At 33.5% G+C, this 19,853-nt stretch overlaps 1 protein-coding gene across 3 annotated transcripts; it reads right to left on the bottom strand.

The window, feature by feature from the left end:
* Positions 1-266: 266 nt before the first annotated feature.
* On the bottom strand, positions 267-4,125 carry LOC115962418 (probable carboxylesterase 18). Of its 3 annotated transcripts, none has more exons than XM_031081257.1 (2): positions 3,100-4,125; positions 267-797 (listed from the first exon to the last, which is right to left on the bottom strand). In XM_031081257.1, exons 1-2 carry the CDS (start codon positions 3,856-3,858, stop codon positions 528-530), a joined length of 1,029 nt encoding a protein of 342 aa, XP_030937117.1. In that variant the 5' UTR covers positions 3,859-4,125; the 3' UTR covers positions 267-527. The 3 variants fall into 3 exon arrangements, with proteins under 3 accessions (XP_030937117.1, XP_030937116.1, XP_030937115.1); XM_031081256.1 differs by having other exon boundaries at positions 267-805; positions 3,108-4,124; XM_031081255.1 differs by lacking the exon at positions 267-797 and having other exon boundaries at positions 2,571-4,117.
* Positions 4,126-19,853: the final 15,728 nt, after the last annotated feature.

The following is a 19,853-nucleotide window of genomic DNA, read 5'->3' as shown; positions in this document are numbered from 1 at the left end:
AATATTTTTTTTAATAAAGTGATTGTACAGTAAGTGAATAGTGCATAATGTTTTTTGCACTGTAATCTGCGTGTATGAACAGTATGAGTTACTGTTCATAAGTTAATGTACAGCCAAAAAAAAAATACTGTAATAAAGAAAAAGCTCTCCGCTATTTTATGATTATGATTACGATTGTATCTAAATTACTATCTAATAGTACTTCTGGTTCTGGAAAGGCAATACATACAAATATATATATATATATATATATATATTTTATGAATAGAAGATAGAAATATTTTTTCATTGATGATAAAAGTGTAATACATCATGTGTCTAGTATTTGGGGTTTTCCCTAACCACCGATTGATGCATCAGGACACAATAGGCAAATTCAACTAGCTGCATGGTACAGTTTTTGTTATTCTTTTTAACCATCAATTAAATAGGGTTAAAAAAAAAAAACTAATACACTACACACTTTGTGCGTGAGAGGAAGTGAGAGTGTATACGCTTCATATTACTTTCTTGGAATAATATTATTATTAGGAATTGGAAGTTTTACATTTATGGGAAACGAAATCCTTGACCTGTGCTATCAACTGAGACGACTCAGGCAATTCTGGAAACACATAAAACGCATGCATCATGTTTGGATACTCGATTAAGCGAGCCTGTTTCCCAGATTTCTTCAACCACTCATAGTAACTCCTCTGCCGATCCTGTAACGGGTCGAATCCCCCAACAAACACCACCGTTTCCGGATACTCCAAACCCGAAATATCAACCGCTTTGGGCCCGCTCACATTAACTGCCTCATGATCTTTATCCGAGGACATTTATGGGGACAGGGAAAATGTTATTTTAGTGGTGTAAAATACTTCTCGTATCAATCCCTGAATGGGTGTTAATGTGTCATTTTTAATTCATTGACACTTTTTTTATTGGTCCATTATAGGATTGCAAATTGTTCACCAATTATTACAGGTAATAATACACACACATATATGTGTGTGTGTGTGCGCGCGCTCTGGCTAAAGAAAAAAATCGAAAAATTATAAATAAAAAGAAGATAATGCAGAGTCCCTAGTTTTCATTGCATTTATTGTGTATATGTCCCTATGAAAAACTACCAACCATATTAAATAAACCGCTCTTGTCTCTTTCTTCTTTTTTGTTTGTTTTTTTGCGAGGGGTCAACAAAGTACTTGTTTTCATGAGTCTTTTGATTGAATATTGTAGAAAATCGAGTTTATTTGTGATATGGGTACTATTCGAAGTTATTTGGAAAATTGAGGAAAGAGAGTGAATTTCGGCAACATCATTGCTGAAATTCTAACAAAAAGTATGAGAGAGAAAAGACAAGTGATGTGATGTGATGTGATGGGAGGATTTGAATTTCGGTAATCTCATTACCAAAATTCTTACTACCCGAATTTGCTACCCAGTTGTCAGGAGAAGTGCTTGAAGAAGGAGTGGTTGAAAAGAAACCAATTGTGGTAACCAAGTTGTCGAAATTTTAGGGGAGTGAGGAGGGAGAAAATAAGAATTGTGGCAACCAAGTTGCCTAAAATTGGAGGAAAAAAAAAAAACTATGGCAAATGATTTGTAGCAATGAAATTGCTGAGATGGAAGGGAAAATACTCCCCAAAAATCAAAGAATTTAGAAATTAAACTTGCAATTAAAGTCCCTGAGACTTTGCTTTCTATATACGTTTTTATTGGCCTCAGTGCTGGTCCTCCAGCAACACATTGTGCTTGCTCTTTAGTGGAAACGTCATTCAGAAACTTCAGATCAGAATTCTTTTTTTTTTTTCCATCCCATTTTCGGCAACTTGGTTGCCATAATCCTTCTTTCTCTCTCCTTCCTTGAATTTCGGCAACTTGATTGACATAATTTTTTTTTTCCTTTTCCTTTCGAGCACTTCTCCTTTGGGCACTTCATCGATCTAGGGAGAAAGAATTCGGTCAAAAGGATCCTCATTACCAAAATTCAATTCTTTTCTCACTCCAACTATCACATCATTTCTCTCTCCTCTCTCATCCTTTTTTGTTAGAATTTCGGCAACTTCATTGCCTCAATTTGCTTATTTTCTCAATTTGCTAAGTAACTTTAAATAATACCTATATCATAAATAAACTCGATTTTCTGCAATATTCAACTAAAAGACTCTGTTTTTATCGTATAAAATAAATGGATGCAACAAAGTCCGTTTAGATACAGTTTATTTTGTTGAAAACTAAAAACTGAAAATATTATAGCAAAATAATTTTTAAATGTATAAATAGAACCGTGAGATCTATTTTTAATATTTTTTTTTTAATAAAGTGATTGTAAGTCCTATAAACAGTGAGTGAATAGTGCATAATGTTTTTTGCACGGTAATCTACGTGCATGAACAGTATGGATTACTGTTCATAAGCTAATGTACAGCCAAAAAAAAAAATACCGTAATAAAGAAAAAGCCCGCCGCTATTTTATGATTATGATTACGATTGTATCTAAATTACTATCTAATAGTACTTCTGGTTCTGGAAAGGCAATACATACAAATATATATATATATATATATATATTTTATGAATAGAAGATAGAAATATTTTTTCATTGATGATAAAAGTGTAATACATCATGTGTCTAGTATTTGGGGTTTTCCCTAACCACCGATTGATGCATCAGGACACAATAGGCAAATTCAACTAGCTGCATGGTACAGTTTTTGTTATTCTTTTTAACCATCAATTAAATAGGGTTAAAAAAAAAAAACTAATACACTACACACTTTGTGCGTGAGAGGAAGTGAGAGTGTATACGCTTCATATTACTTTCTTGGAATAATATTATTATTAGGAATTGGAAGTTTTACATTTATGGGAAACGAAATCCTTGACCTGTGCTATCAACTGAGACGACTCAGGCAATTCTGGAAACACATAAAACGCATGCATCATGTTTGGATACTCGATTAAGCGAGCCTGTTTCCCAGATTTCTTCAACCACTCATAGTAACCCCTCTGCCGATCCTGTAACGGGTCGAATCCCCCAACAAACACCACCGTTTCCGGATACTCCAAACCCGAAATATCAACCGCTTTGGGCCCGCTCACATTAACTGCCTCATGATCTTTATCCGACCCTTGTGGCAAAAACACCTTCCAAAGCCAATCGGCTCGTTCCAACGAAACGATCGGAACTTTCCGCAACCGAATCTCCGAATCCGTTCTCTCCTCTCCTCCGAAAAACGGTTGGATCGAAATCAACCCGATAATTTTAACGACCTGGAACTGGGACCCTTCCCGACTTGCCCGGATTGCCACGTTGTGTGCCAGGTTGGCACCTGCACTGTCGCCAGCTAAGAAACATTTCGACAAGTCCGCAAAATCCGGGAGTTGTTTGAGTTCGCTGCGATTGAGGAATTGAATGACGTCGAATCCATCGTCGTATTGAGATGGGTAGCGGTGTTCCGGGGAGAGGCGGTAATTGACGGAGATAACAACGGCGGGGAGTTTACGAGCGAAGCGGCGACAGACGGCGTCGTATGCGAAGGAGGAAGGGGAGAGGAAAGTGAAGCCGCCGCCGTGGAAGAAGATGACGACGGGGAGGGAAGTGGTGGTGGTGTCGGTGTCCGCGGGAACGAAGAGGCGGAACCAGAGGTTGCGAGAAGGGTCGACCATGATGTCTGAAGATTTGACGCCTTTCACGGGGTTGGGATTAGGGCTTGCTTTGAGGTCGAGAAGAGAGAGGATATGGCGGTTGACGGTGCCGTCAGATCGGCGGAAAAAGTCGGTGGCAGCGGAGAGGGCGGAGACGGAGATCCGGGTCTTCCATGGGAGGACCAAGGAATGAGAATCTGATGGTTTATTTTTAGCACTCATTTTGAGTTGCAGAAGAAAAACGTATGGTTTGTTTTGGTGTGGGTGGAAGTGCTACAAAGTTGAAGAGGGGATGGACTTTTATGAGACGGGAGGTAGGTAGGTAGTTGTGGAAGTATTGAGTCTATTGACCAATAAAGTCGTTTGTGTTTCGTGGGGCACATATTAATGGGAAGGGTTGGGTCACTTACCAAATATATTGGTGCCACTAGGCCATTAATCCCTCATAATTGAAGTGTGCAAAGGGCATCCAACCAGTCCATTTTTGCTGTCAGATCAATAAGTGGTTTGATAAGCTTGTGAAAACTTTAAAAAGAAAAAGAAAAAAAAAAAAAGAGGCTATCAAAATATAGTCAATTTACTGATTTACCAATTTATTATTACTAATTAGATTTTTTTTTGGGTTAAATTCAATTTAGCTCCTATATTTTTACTCCTGTCATCAAATTAGTAAAGTTTTTAATTATGTTCTAGTAAAAGATCTAATTTATTCATAAAAACAAAATATTTTGGTACTAGTTTAGTACATTTCTTGAGAAGAAATGAGAATTCTCTTCATTTTACCTTGAATAATGCTACAACCATAAACTATTTCACAATATTTTTACAATCTGTTGATATGACTAGCTTCTTATTAGTTTTTATTTAGGCCTACCATTAAGATCACTTTTTCATTTACCAATAATCACTCACTACTTCAACAATTAGTAAAAAAAAATTTGTAAAAAAGTTTATATCTCTAGCATTACTCTTTTACCTTTTATCTTATCAAAATCAAAATTTTGCATTTATGTAAATGTATTGATTAAATAAGGAAAAAGTTAACATATATTCTAAGGGCATTGGTTGAAGAACTATTTTTAGAAATTTTTTACAAAAAATAGCTGACTTTGTTTGACAATTATTATTATTATTTTCATGAAAGTAGTATTAAATTTTTTCTAAAATGGTTCATTAAAAAAATGTTGGGAAATGCTAACGAGTGCCCTTAGGGTACTAGTTAAGAATCCAGTTAAAGAAAGTTTTTATGGGGAAAAAAAAAAACAATTAATGTTTTGATAGCTTTTTTCATTTCCTATAAAAGTGATATCAAAACTTTCCTAAAATGAATTGTTAACGAGTGCCCCACTCGTTAGCATGACCAAAAATGTTTTAAGGGCACTCGTTAATAGAACCCATGAAATAAATGCATTGATTTTTATGTATGATAATTCTGCTCCTTTAGGAGAAATTATTATTTACACCTAGAGGACTACTGATGTGGTCCTCCCTAACCAATGAGATGATGTTATCTATACAAATGTACATGTGAGTTTCTTAATTAGCACAATGAATAAAAAATAAAAATTACCAGATGATGTCACATTTGCATAAATAATAGTATTTTATTGGTTGGGAGGTCAAGAAAGACCACGTCAGCAGTCCTCTTGGTGTACCTAATAATTTCTCCTCATTTAGCCTTACACCTCATCAAAATCAAACATTTGCATCAATGCCAATGTAGTAATTAGTTGTCATCTATTAATGGAGTAAATGCATTTTCATGTATGAGAATTTTCTTTATTTAGTTTTTCTTCTCATGAAAATCAAAATTTAGTATTTTTTTTGAGAAAAATCAAAATTTAGTATTTATGTCAATATATTACTCCATCTGTCCCAAATTATTTGGTCTCTATTCCATTCTATCAATTTTGGGATGTCACAAAATGAAGACCTCTTAGAAAAATCAACAAAAAAATTTTGTAACATACCCATTATTTTATTTAAAAATTCAATACCCCTAATTTACTAAAATTTAAATGAATGAGGGTAGTTTTGAAAACTTGTACATTTTTATATAAAAGATAATACATTAAATGATATTCCCTTAAAAAGTTAGATTTTCTAAACATAATAAACAAAATGGTATGAAGAGAGTAATTAATTGCGGCATATTAATGGAGCAAAATGTAATGATTTTCATGTAGGAGAATTCTCTTCATTTAGAGCCTTCCACCTTCTCAAAATGAAAATTTTGCATTTTTGTTAATATATTAATTAATGAGTAATGTTACAACCACAACATTTTTCATAACAAATCCTATGTGATAAGTTGTTATTCACTGTTACTAATGGGCAAAAATGTAATTTTAGTGGTGGGCTTATATTATAACCTATTTCAACTTGTCATCTAAGATTTGTGCTGAAATTGTTGTATACGTAACATTTCTCTTAATTAATTGTGGAGTCCAAATCTTCGTATTAATAGAGTAATGCATTGATTTTCATGTATTAATTATCTATAGAAGGGTTAAAACAAGTTTATATAGTTATTTTTATATAAAAATTATATAAGAATATTTATTATAAAAAAGAAAAAAATTGGAATATGGCATTTGTTTTGGAAACATTTGAAACAAAAATAACAAAAGTTAGAAGCAAATGTAATTTCACATTAAATGGAATCTTCTGCCATGGGTCACTTGTATGCATGTCGCATAGAGGGCTCCACCATAGTTTGACCAAGCTCAAATACTTTCTACCCAAATACAATTTTCCTAGAAAAACACATTAAAATGAGAAAAAAAAAAATACATAAAACTTTCTCATTGAATTAAGCCAACAATATCATGAAAAACATGGACTTAACAACATTAATTCCCTAAATGCTTAATTAGTATTTTTGAACTATTGGTGAATGGATATTTTGACACTATTGCAATATAATTTTATGCTCTGAGGTGTTGCTTCAACTTTAGCTATGGTGGGAGTATATATGGTACCAAATGCATTGTGCTTGCAGAAATATTGCTAATTTTTCACAAAATGTCTCTTGTTTTTGCTCATTATTGTGTACGACATCCACACCAGTATTGAGTCATGCTGATACTAGGAGATTATCTTCCTCTACAGTGAAGTTGTTACCCTATTTTGTTTTCTTAGGAATGACAATTCGAACTTTAGGTGGAGAATTAGAAACATATATTGGATTATTTTGAGATATATCCACAAAATGTGAGTCAACATCAATATCTCCTTGTATGATACTAGTGTAAAATGGTAGGTTTGCTTGTGAGTCCATAAATATATAATGTAGATAATGACACAGCCTACTTATTAAAGACCCTCCTACAAAGCACCCAAATCACCAAGAATATGAGATGATAACAAGACAACCAACTGAAGCAATCATAAGCAACCATTACGATTTCTCTTAGTGTAAAATCCCAAATGTAAAGCCATCTTTTACAATAAATTAGAAACAAAAAATGTAAGATCCAGCACACTGGAAATTTCAAAATGTAAATCCATATATAACAATAAATTAGAAACATCACATATAACTTTTTTGCAGACTAGAAATTCCCAAATGTAAAACCAGTTATAATAATAAATTAGAAACAACAAATATAAACTTCCATCAGACTAAAAATTCCAATGTAAAGACATTTTTTACAATAAATTAGATGCAACAAAAGTAAAATTCTAGCAAAAGAGAAGCGTTAAAACCTTAAATTACTATCTTTGAATTTCAATTACATTTATCATAATTCAAAAAGCAAAAACCTTGTGCATAGTTCAACTTACTTAAAGAAAACAGAGATAACTTTCCAATATTTGAAGTTGAATCAACAAGCAAGCTTTGAAACACTCGATGATCACCAACGATGTCCAAGCTCGTGATAAAGAAACAACCCAAAACCAAACCCTAACCCAAAAGAAACCAAAACCCAATGAAATCCATAGAGCATTAATTTGACCCAAATAGAAGCTAAATCCCCTCCCTTGAAGCTTCTGTTTTGAGATGAGAACAAAGAGGAAGGGTGGGTGCAAGAGAAAAAAGTGTCAAAGTTACCACCTAGTAATATGATCTAGGAACCATGAATATAGCGTCCTTTCAAGGAAGGACCTTTCGTCTTACTACCAGAATATGGGTTTGGAGTTTAGGTACGCTCTTGGGAAAGTGTTAGGCATCCAAGATCACCAAGCCCTAAGGTTGGCCTCCCGTCATTGTGTCTTACGCCCTAACCTTATTAAAAACATGTTTAACACTTGTATTTATACTCACACACACACTAGCATACATCTAAGCATACAATCATGACATCATTCATCCCAAAACACATACTTATCTACCCTTAAACAAAAGAGAGCCAAACACAAAAGAAACCCTAGCATTCATCTAACAAGGTAGCAACTTAAACATGGCAGCAAGACATTAACGTATTACACTAGCGTGCATGATGTCGTTACTCAGGTCTGCATACGCATGGATTTAGCCTGCGTGCGTAGGCTAGATCATGCGTACACAGATCCTTATCCAGAAAACCTAAAAACACATAAACAAAGCAGAACTTTAAAACAAAAAACTAACAACCTACGTACACAAAAAAGAAAGGAACTAAAGGGTTAAACTAAGAAAACAAGTATGAACATAAACCAAACCAAAAACGAGATTAAAACAAGAGAAGAAAAATAGAAAATAAAAAGAAAAAGCTAGAAAGAATACCTTAAAGCAAAAGCTCTTAGGCTTGATTTTTGTCCATTCCCCTCAGTCATATCTATCACAATTCAATAAAATAGTAACAATCTTAAACTCAAAGGATTGGGGCCAAAAAAGGTCCCAATCAAATAAAAAATGACTTGAGGGTGTTTTGTGAAAAACTCCCTTTTGATTCACTATTTTCTAGTGAATCTTAAGTTTTTTCCGTGGGATTTTTGTGTGTGTTGAAAATGTACCATTTAGCCTTTTATAGTTGAAAAAATGGGGTTTGGAACGGCTCCCAGACAATGTAGGATTTGTTTCAAACTTTAGCCATTATTGCAGAAAACTTGTATTTCTTATGCTTCTAAAACCCTATCTGCATACACAGAAGTATGCCTGCTTTAGCTCGCGTACATAGGCCATGACTCACGTACTCAGTCTGAGGGCCACTTTAGTCATTTAATTTTTTAAAATAGATTTTTGCTCATTTAAAAGGTTATATTTTCCATTTTAACACTTCTTAAGACAATTTAATATCTGATTGGGCTCTAAATTGGCCTTGGACCTTAGAGTTCGAGCATCATTAGGGAATGGGAACCCCAGTTGTAAGAGGTACAAAATGCGGTATCTACAGGAATGCGAGCGAAAAGATAGAGGGATTTGGTATAAAGAGAGAAGAGATTAGAGAAATGGGTAAGAAATTTGTGAGAGATGTGAGAAGAGAAAGGCTTTGGGTTCAATGGTTTCACAGTTTCAGGCTTTAGGTTCAGTGACTTCACTATTTCAATAGAGAAGGAGAAAAAGGCTGGGTTGAGAGAGAGAGAGAGAGAATAGAAAAGAGAGGAGAGAAAAAAGAGAGAAAAAATTGTGTAGCAGTGTTATGATCCTAGTGTCCCAATGTACGAGGAACCTTGCGACAAGTAAGAAAATGAGCTCCAAAGTCCCTAGTAAGCTCCTAAAAGGAACTGATTGATCCTTCCCCTAACCCATCAAACCATCTCATTGCCACAGGCCCTAAGCTAGAAGGGAATACCTTGCACATTAAGGCTTTGTTCTTTGAGTGGACAGCCATTCTTTGATTAAAATGACTAACATGCTCCATTGGATCCATCCTACCATTATACATGGTAAATGTTGGTTGAGTAAACCGCCAAGGAAGTTTTCCCCCCTCAATTCTCCGCGTGACCGGTGATTTATAAATTTGGCGCAAGGCCCTACTCATAGCATCATTGCCCAGGCCCCTGCGAGACGGGCTTCTGCTTTTCCACCTATAATGGTGATCCTTATCACAAGAGAAAGACTCGCTGGGAGGAGTCCTTGATCTGGACCTGTAATTATCATCATCATCATCATTAGAGTGAGACTTTGAGCTTGAAGGAGTCTGTAACACCCCGACCCAACTTTATAATTTAATTATGTGTTTAAGTGGTTAATTATTATTTAAGCCACTTACCTTTTAAAATTAATATAAGAGTATTTAATAAGCCTATCATTTTATAATGCCATTGAATGAGAATTGTAAAGATTATAAATAATTGAAATGACTATTTGTATTATAAATATATACTTAGTATGTGCAAAACTATATTAAGTGGTTAAGTTATGAGATATATATATATATATATATATATATATAGGTATATGCAAAGTGATATTATTTTTGTAGAAAAGTTTAAGTGTGAATGCAAGAAATTATTTTGGTAGAAAAGTGAGTGTGAATGCAAGAAAGTTGAAAAGATGAGTTATCCTCCCTTTTCTTAGCAATATACGTATGGCACACAAGATATTTTGCCCAAGATATTTTGCTTGACTTCTTGACTACACCAAGAGGTTCATCACTTATTCTTCTTTCCCTATTCCTTTTCTTTGTCTTATTTCTTTGTTCTTTCCTTGTACTTACACGGCAACACTTCATTTTCTTCTTTGACTTTCTCAAAGAAATAAGACTCAAGAAACTCTTCTGCTCCCATTTCCCACGAGTCCATGCAAATCAGAAATTTGCACCTTACTTTACTCTTTTTCTCTCAAGGAAAGTGCTAGGAAGCTCTCTTGAGTCTTCCCTCAAGTCCATGGGTTCACACACCAAAAGAAAACTCATTTCTTCTTCATATTCTCTCAAAGGAACCAGAAAACTCTCTCAAGCTCTCTACCATTCTTTCATGAGTGGTTCTATGTCTATTTTCCCCCACAAGAACCATAAACTTGGTAAGGGTTCTAGCTACTCTCCTCTTAGAATCCATGTTTTCCTTTAAATAATTTTAGTAATGGTATTTGTAAGTCTATATATATATATATATATATATATATATGTTTTTTTAAGAAGCTTTGAAGTTGTGTTGGTGATTTGTTGAAGGTAGGTTAGGGTTTTTACTAATTAATGATTTTATAGGATTAAGGAAGTAAGAAAAAGTTAGGATGAGTATTTTGATGCTACTGCTGGGATTTTTGGTTGTGTTTATTTTGCTCTAAATGGTTAAATGACTGTATGTTAGTGTTTTATAACATGTCTTATGAGTGTATAAAAATCCCTGTATGAAAATACCATCGTTTGATAATTGTTTGTGGATTTACGATAAAACGTTGCAAAGCTGTCACTGTGATAGATTCTGTGTTGATGCAAATTATGTATTAAATTTCATATAGTGAATTTGGATGTTAGGGATAATTCATATGAAATCTAAGACACACATGGTTGTTATGGAAGTGGTCTCATAGAATTTGGATGAACATAAATATAATGGTTTAATTTTTAAGTTGCAAGAGATTCTGTCAGGACAGATTTGAGTATACTGTCTTGCGTGATTTTTTAGTAAATCATGGGTTTATGCTTTGACTCCAAAATTTTTATGGTATATACTGGACATATAGGGGAGTAGTTCTGTAAATTTTCATGACAATTGGATATGCGTGTACAGCCCATTTGTATTTTACAAATGAGGCATACGCTGCTGGAATAAAACAGTGAACAGTAAGGGACATGCCTAACTTTGAGGATTTAATTCCAAAGTTAGGGTGAATGTTTTGAGCTATAATTTAATATGCTCATCCTTTGGTATGTTAGAATCATATATAAATTTTATGAATTGGTTTCTCTATGATTTAGTACATTATGTTGTCTGATGAATGTATTTTGTATTTGTGGGAACCTCTTTGAGGTGGGATTAGGACTTCCTTGATTCTAAGAGATAGGCTTTGAGATGAATGTGAAGTTTATGATAAGGAATTATGGATAGTAATAAGCTTTGATATTTGGTTTAGGTGTTACCAGTTCCCCAGGTTTAAACTCCTTCAACTTTAGGCTCTCGGTTCCTTTGCTTTTAGGTAAGGGATAAGTTATATGGGCATTTGGTAAGTCATGAGGTTATTTTAAAGTATATTATGGATTAAAATGTTTTTGATTAGAGATATGGCATGTAATCATTATTCTGACAAAGATATGTTAGTGAGCTTTCAAAAAACTTATGTATATGATTCAATATATTGATGCTATTACTGATTCCACGAACATGATGTTTAAAGAAAAGAATGGAAATGTTATTATTATGAAATGTTATGCAAAATAAGAAGTTCAGTATGATGTAAAAGTATGAAATGTTTTCGGGTTATGTCCTCTGGTGATCTGAACTCGGCTAGTAGGGGTTAATTACTGGCTTTCCATGGAAAAATGTTATATGTTTGGCCATTTAAAGTAGAGGAAATGGGGTTGCCCATAACTCTAGGCCATTTAAAGTAGAGGAAATGGGGTTGTCCGTAACTCTAATCTGAATAAGGCCTTCTCCCCAATGTGTACGGACGGCGGGGAGGAACAAAACCTGGAGGGGATGTGCCATCAGGCCTCCCAAAGGGGACAATATCATACACACGCGGGCACCTAAATGTGATGAGGCCTTCTCTGTACAGACTTATCAGATATGAACTAACCAACAAGTTATTTATGAACAGCTATATGTTATTAATCATGAGAGAATGATTTTGTTTAAATGCATCATGAAAAGTTAAAAGCTCTCATGAAAAGAAGTTTCTGATAAAAAGAAAAGCTGTTCATTAAAGATAAAAGTTTCTGAAATTCTGTTGTACTATAAAGATACAGCTTCTGATGAAAGTACAAATTTACGTTTAAAAGTTATCAGGTATCTGTTTTTATGAAACGCTAAGTTTTATGACCATGAAAGATATAGAATTTTATGAGAAGAAGTTTATAAAGAAAAGTTTTCTTATTAGTCAAGACAGTTTAATACAAAGTTGCCAATTATCTGATTCAAGTTAAAATAATTATTTTGTAATGAGAATATATATATGGCGACTTTGTAGGAAATGAAAGAAGTTTAATTTGAAAGGTTTTGGTAATATTGACCTGATAAGAAAAATGAGAACAATTATTTTCTATGAAGAACGTATAAGTTATTCTTGTGAATAGTATAAAATACTATGCATAAGAAGATGTTCTCTTATTCGAATATTCATAGAATGAAATGATTTGATTTACATGCATCCTTATTGAATTCTCATATATCTTACCTTTACTGAGCTATGTAGCTCACCCCTTCCACTCTTTCAGTTACCAGGTTTTATTTTGGAGTAGAGGGAGCCTTAGTCGAGTTTGGAATGAGCTGGTTTTAGTTTTATATTTATAGATCCTAAATTAGCAATTTGATGTTTAGCTTTGTAGTATTGTGTATTTTAGGATCTAAAGAAAGTTGTGTACCTTAAAGTATTAAGAGATTTATTATGTGAAAGTGTGGAAATTAAATGATTGGTGGATTATGTTATATTTTGAGTACAGTGTAGATGCTCTAACTATCAAGTGAAAAATTATATCTAGAAGTAAAGAAACAAGAATGAAAAGAAAAAGAGAAGTTTTTGTAAAAGTTTTGTAAAAGTTAAGTTGGTTCTTGTTAATATCAGGTTTAAGCTTGATATTAGCATGCCGATCATGGTCACAAATCCGGGCATCGGGTTTGGGGCGTGACAGAGTCCTTCTCCTTTGCTTACGGCATAACTTTTTCCGTAAATGATCTATCTCCAGGTACATGTTTCTGGTGTTTTCTCCATGGGACATATGACTCCCACTTCTAGAATGACTCCTGCTTGTATGGGTGGTGTGAACACTAACTTCGTAGTCTCTCCTTCGCTCAAGATTAAGGAATTGATCTTGGTGTTGGGATCCCACAAATTTTTCACGGTTTGACCCTGAACTTACCATGATTAAACAAACTCAAGAATGTTCAAGCTCCCCACAGACGGCGCCAATTGTAAGGGCATGTTTTGCTCCCAAAGCCCAAATGGTGGGTCAACGGCCCAAAAAGCGCAAAACAATGAATTTGTTAGAGAGTGGGCTTGGAGATGAACTTTCGATGAGCTAAATGGGCAAGGATCTTGGTAGGTTAGTTATTACTGGAAAGAATAAAACAAACAGTTTTGAGTAAGAAAAGTTCTCCTCGGTCAAGTCTAAGGATGGTCTGTTCTTATCTATCTCACTCAGACTTATACAAATTTATAGTTCTTGAGTACACAGTGATTATTCCTTAGATTTTCTCACCCCCCCCCCCCATAATGGGGTTTTTCCCCTTTATATTCTCCTTCCTTCTTTCATCTCAGCCCTCCATGTGTAGATCAAATTGCTAGTTCTGATACTTGTCCCATTATCACCTTCCTGAAGTCTTTGGGGGTAGTTGTAAGGCTGAAAGTTACTGTTTAGGTATCACCTTCACATTAATGCGGCCAAGGGGTTAGATGCAGAACATTTAATGCAGTGGCAACAGCTTTTTTCTCAGATATTTCCCAACTCTCTTTTGTCTCATCCTTCTCTGGTGTTTATCCTTTCAAGCATGATTACTCGTTGCTCTGTTCTTGATGGATGGTCGGACCATTTGATCTCTACTCTACTTGGCCGAGGAGGCGTTTCTCCTTGAACAACATCTCCAACTCCTTATGACCAGACTTCTTCCACGGCCCATTAATCTATATGCCTTCGTTAGTATTTACCTATCCTTAGGCACGGCCCACAGACCAATACTTATATATGGGCCTTTCATCCCTACACTACTAAATGCATAAAGATAGTTAATTGTCATTAATTATTAATATAGTGACAATAGATAGTTAATGTAGATCAAACTCTTTTACTAATAATTTACTAAGAATAACATTCTATTTTCTAAACTATAAGAAATTAAAAATTCTACTTCATCTATCATTATTTTATGTTCTAACATGTAAAATTTATATATTACACATTGTGCTCCTAAAAAGTGACTCAAATGTATGTATTAATTATATGTCATAACATTATATGTTTTATAGTGTGACTAACTAATTATTAATATAGTTTTGAATATTTTAATTTATTTACATATTTTTTTTTAAGTAAACCGTGCAACGCACAGACCTTTAACTAATATATATATAAAACCGAAACTTTTGACTTTTTGTTGACATCTCTAGAACTTGCCACATCATTATTATTTTATTTCTTTATTTTATGTTCCAATTACAATTAGAGCACGTCTACTTTTGAGAATATCAATCCATAACAAACTCTACTATTACAATTTCAAATAGTAATAAAAAAACCTTAAACCCTTCCTTTACATTTAAAACACACAGTTCTCTATTTCCCTCTTTGCAATTTTTTTTTTTTGGTCATCTGCATTTTTCTAATTCTCTACTCTGGTCTCGGCACAATATTTCTCCAAGGTCCATCTCTTATCTTATCTTCTTTCTTCTTCTTCTTCTTCTTCTTTTTTTTTTTTTTTTTCTCTTTTTGTGCTTTTCATTAGTTTTAGTCTTTGTTTAGCTCCTATGAAATTTGTGGTATAAAGTATTTAGCATCATAGGTAATACTCAGCCTCTAATTCAAATTTGAGAGGGTTTTCAATGTCAACTTTGATTATTATTATTATCAAGTTGAGATTTTTATTGGTTTATCAAGCATGGGTTAGTTGAGAAATTTGGTCCTCATATGCAATTGACAGATAATTACTAAGAGAGACAATCATTTATTATAAATAGAGGTTGAGGAGTTTAACAAGGTTTTGGGCATGTGGAAAGCATGGCTTAATGAGTAGCAACATGACGAGAAGTTGGTGGAGGAGACTGGAGAGTTTTTGGACCTTTTTTTTTTTATTCTATGGTCCAGGTCAAAATCTTAAAATATTGTGAGTATTTTGTAGTGTATTATTTTGGGTATTGGGTATTTTGTTGTCCAAGTAGGAAATAGAAAACTTAGGTATAAATAGTTGATTTGTTATTTGTTGTTTCATACTTCTAAATTGTTTCCGTAGTTTGTAAGTGAATGGAAGGAATTAAGGTTGTTTGGAGTGTGGTTTTTGGTGGATAAGGCTAGAAAAATATATAGAGGTAAGGTTTAGAATATATAGCAATATATAGATCCTATGAACTTAACTGAAATTTTACATGATTAATAATGTTATTTATTTTTTCATTTATGGATTGTGGCAACATGGTTGAGACTTCTATGCAAACTAAAAAAAGCTAGAGGTAATAGATGCCTAAAATTATTTAACATTTGTTAACTATCCCATGCATCACACGGGTTAGCGACTAGTTATTATAGTAATCATGTAAAGTTGTTATTTACAACTATTTTGTGTTGACTTTAATTCCGTGCCAAATTTGATTGTATTTTTGTTCAATCATATGTACCCTGTATTTTATATGGAATTTTATTGTATGGGTTGTGTGTGAGAGAGAGTGTGAAAACTCAAGCGCCTATTGATGAAAGTGTGGATTTTGCGGGTATTTCGCGAGAAGCATTCCCGCGAAGTGAGCCACGTGTAGAGCACATGACTAGAATGCGAAGGGTCATGACAACTGGTTTTCGCAAGTATTTTGCAGGTAAGGCATTCCCGCGAGATACCCGTGAAACATTCTGTTTTACTATTTTGGCATATCTGCTACATTGTGTCTTCACCCACTATATACCCACATTACCCACATTTTGGAAGGAGTGCTTTCAGAGAGAAAACCCTTGAGCATTAGAGATTGTCATACCCACAATCCTCTACACAATCTTGTGTGGTTTTCCTTAACTCCTACCTCTCTATATTCAAATCCTTGAGAGGTTGATAGTCCAAACACTTACCACACCCATTCTGAATGTAAAGTGAGGTTTTGGTGCTGCTGGGAAGCATTGGAAGAAGCTATTTGTTTGGTGGATGCAATCGAGCTGAATTGCGTAATTCAGAAAGCTATAGAAGACAAGGTTTCGTTAAGTCAGTTGGTAGCAGGAGCTTGAAGGGCTCAAGTACTTGCAGTAGACTAGGCTTGGAGGGTCTTTTGTTATTTGTGTAATCCAACTTATTCTCTGGTGGATCGATTTACCACTTTGAGGGCAGTGGAGAGGTTTTTTGTCGAGTTCTTCGGTTTTCTCTTCAATTACACATCGCAGTATTATATTGTGTTTGCATCCTTCTTCCCTACTCTTTTAGCTTTCATTTTATTATTGATATTTGATGAATATGACTTAGAGTAGTTATATTGTTTGTTTACTCGCATTTACTCTATTCTACACTTAGTCTAAGTTAGAGTAAAATCAACCTAGCCGTAATTTTTAATTTGGGAGTCTAAACAACTCTTGTGTTTTCGTACACATTCGAACTTTCAAATCGTAATCACTATAAACAACGTTATATTGTAATTTTGCAAATCTCAAATCTCAAAACAATTAAAAAAAAGTTATTGAACAATTATTTATAAATATTTTTCTCCTCAAGTAATACCGTAATAAGCAAATTATAGCCTACCCTTGAAAACAAAAAATTAGGATTTCAATTTACTTAATTTTTAATTTTTTTTTCTTTTTACTTGAGATATTTTTTGTTTTTGTTTGGAAACATACTAAATATGTTATCACCACTCTTCAAGCACTTAACATTAACTAGCCTCATTACATGCGCTCCGCACGTGCAATGAGACTCTTTTTTTAATTTTGAATTTAATATAATTTTTCAATTTATATTTATCTATTGTTAGTGAGGTTACATAGGAAAAGATTTTTATAAAACTAAAATGGAGGATTTGAAATGGAGTAAATTGCTGGATTTAGTATATACTAGTTTTTAGGAAAAAAAATGTATCAAATGTATGTGAGATATGTTTAGATAGAAATTGCGCTAATTTTTAGGAAAGAAGTTTCTCTAGTAGGTTTTTTTTTTTTTTTTTTTTTTGAATTTTGTTGAATTAAAATTTTAACCCTATTTTTTTTAAATTTTTTTAAGAATAAGGATTATCTAATTAGATTAAAGGTATTTTTGACATTTTTTTAAGCCTATATGGGGAAGTGGTTCCAATTAGCTCAATTGGTAAAATTTCTAATAGTTGAATAAGATATCTGAGGTTCAATCTCCACCTAAATCAAAAATTGATTGATGTCTTGGTCTAATGATAAAGAGATGAACACATTTTTCTTACATTTTTCTTTTCTATGATTTGTTGACAGAGGTGTCTTGGTATGGTATCTTGGTCGGATGATAAAGAGTTATCATCAAGAGCGGATGCCATAGGTTAAAACTCTCTTTAAAAAAAAAGTTAATAATAATAATAAGTAAAATGGAAAATTTTATTATGGTAATGAACACATTTTTCTTACATTTTTCTTTTCCATGATTTGCTGACAGGGCAAAGAACTATTGGACAAATAGAAAGACAATTGCAAAAGCTAACAGTAGATAATCGAAACCCTCTTTCTCTCTAGAATATATATTTTTGATACATCAATAGTTTATAGTAGAGAATTTGAACTTTGGGTGTCTTCACGGAAAACATTCGATTGTGCAAGTTGAGTTACAAGACTCTTGATGTTTCTCTCTAAAATATGATTGATAATGTTAGGGAACAAATAAATTTAAGGGAGAAAATTAAAATCACCCCAATGTTAAATTTGAAATTTAATTGCACCCAAAAAAAAAAATTGCAATTGAATAGCTATATATATAACCAAAACTTAGTCATGGAGAACATATCATTGATATACAATTGACTTGTTGCATAATTCAGAACAAAAAAAAAAATTTTAAAACAGTGAATATTATAAAACCAATGGAACTACTTAATACTTTTCTTAATAGGAATTGTTAAGTCATGTCATCCAGTAAACACTTCCATTTAAATTATTGATGGAAATATGAATGTATGCAATGGAAAAATTAATGGATCTACTTATTTGTAATTGATAACATGTGCTATGTAAGTTTTAGAACATAAGAACAAGAGAGTGTACCTTGATGCGGTGAAATTCAAAATCAAAGATGAAAAGCACTTGAGAACACTTTTAATATTCACTCCAATTCCACTTAATGCTCAAGATGTGTGGTCTCTCAATTAGTTATATGTGTATGTTCTAGAGAGAATGAATGAATTGTCTAATATTCACACACATACCATTTGTTGACATCTTATTTTGCAACCCGCATTTGACCTCACTTGGAGGGTAAAAGGTTAATTTTGCCTTGGAAATTTGCATCTCAATTCTGGTTATTAGATCCTTAATTTCATTTCACCAAAATGATCTTGATGTTGTAATGATCAAATTGACTGGTTATAAGCCCTAATCATACCACCATATTGAAAGTTATCATCAAATCAAGTTTTAATGGTTGAGATGCACTATCACAAATTGAGTCCAACTATATGTGATTATGAACAATTGATTTCAATTGGCTATAAGTATAATCAATTTGAGATCAATGATGTGTCATAATTTGGTTGGTTAGGACTACATTTTATGGTAGGGTTACACACACTTAATTAATTAGATAGTTAAACATTAATCATTCAATGAATAATTTGTGCAATTATCTTTTAATTAAGATAAATTTGTAACTAATTAAGTCTAAAATGGGAGTGATTGAAGCCATTTAATGTTAATTGGGAGCTAATTTGAGACCTATTAATGTTAATTGTGCTGAAACCATTTTCTAACAAATGACCTCTTCTCACCATTTCATCGATGCCTCTCAGAATATTTTGAATCTATGAATGAGGTTAATTTTCCCAGAAATTAGACATCCGAAGCTTCAATTTGAGCACAAGAACGAGACAATTCCAATCAGAATTGAGTCAAATATGATCTTTCAAATTTGGCTCTACAGGTTGTTACAGCAGCAACGGAAAAACCGAATTTTGACTTGCTTCTCACTCCCACCAATCTTTCCATTTAATGCACCAGATTTTTCCCAAGGCTAAAATGAGATCTAAGTTCATGATTCTTTGTCAACCCTCATTAAATGACCTTCCATTTATATTTCCTCCACTAGTAATATATAAACCCTCCCTCTTCTTCATTCCAAAACACAAAAATCTCCTCTTCTCCTCTCTTGAGTTCTAGGAAGTTGAGTAGTCTTGTCATATCTTGGTCTTCTTGAGACTCAAGGTATTGAGTGAGACTTACTCTTCCTCTCCTAACTCTTCTTTTCTTCCACTCTTAGGACCTCCCTCAAGAGTCTTCTCTTCCACGATATGGATCTTGCATAAAGGTATAATCCCTTTCCCTAATTGTTCTTTGTGTTGCTAT

This window comes from Quercus lobata, chromosome 10 (assembly GCF_001633185.2).
Source record: "Quercus lobata isolate SW786 chromosome 10, ValleyOak3.0 Primary Assembly, whole genome shotgun sequence".
NCBI lineage: Eukaryota > Viridiplantae > Streptophyta > Magnoliopsida > Fagales > Fagaceae > Quercus > Quercus lobata.
Note: the sequence above shows the minus strand (reverse complement) of the source record. Positions and strands in the feature narration are given on the sequence as shown.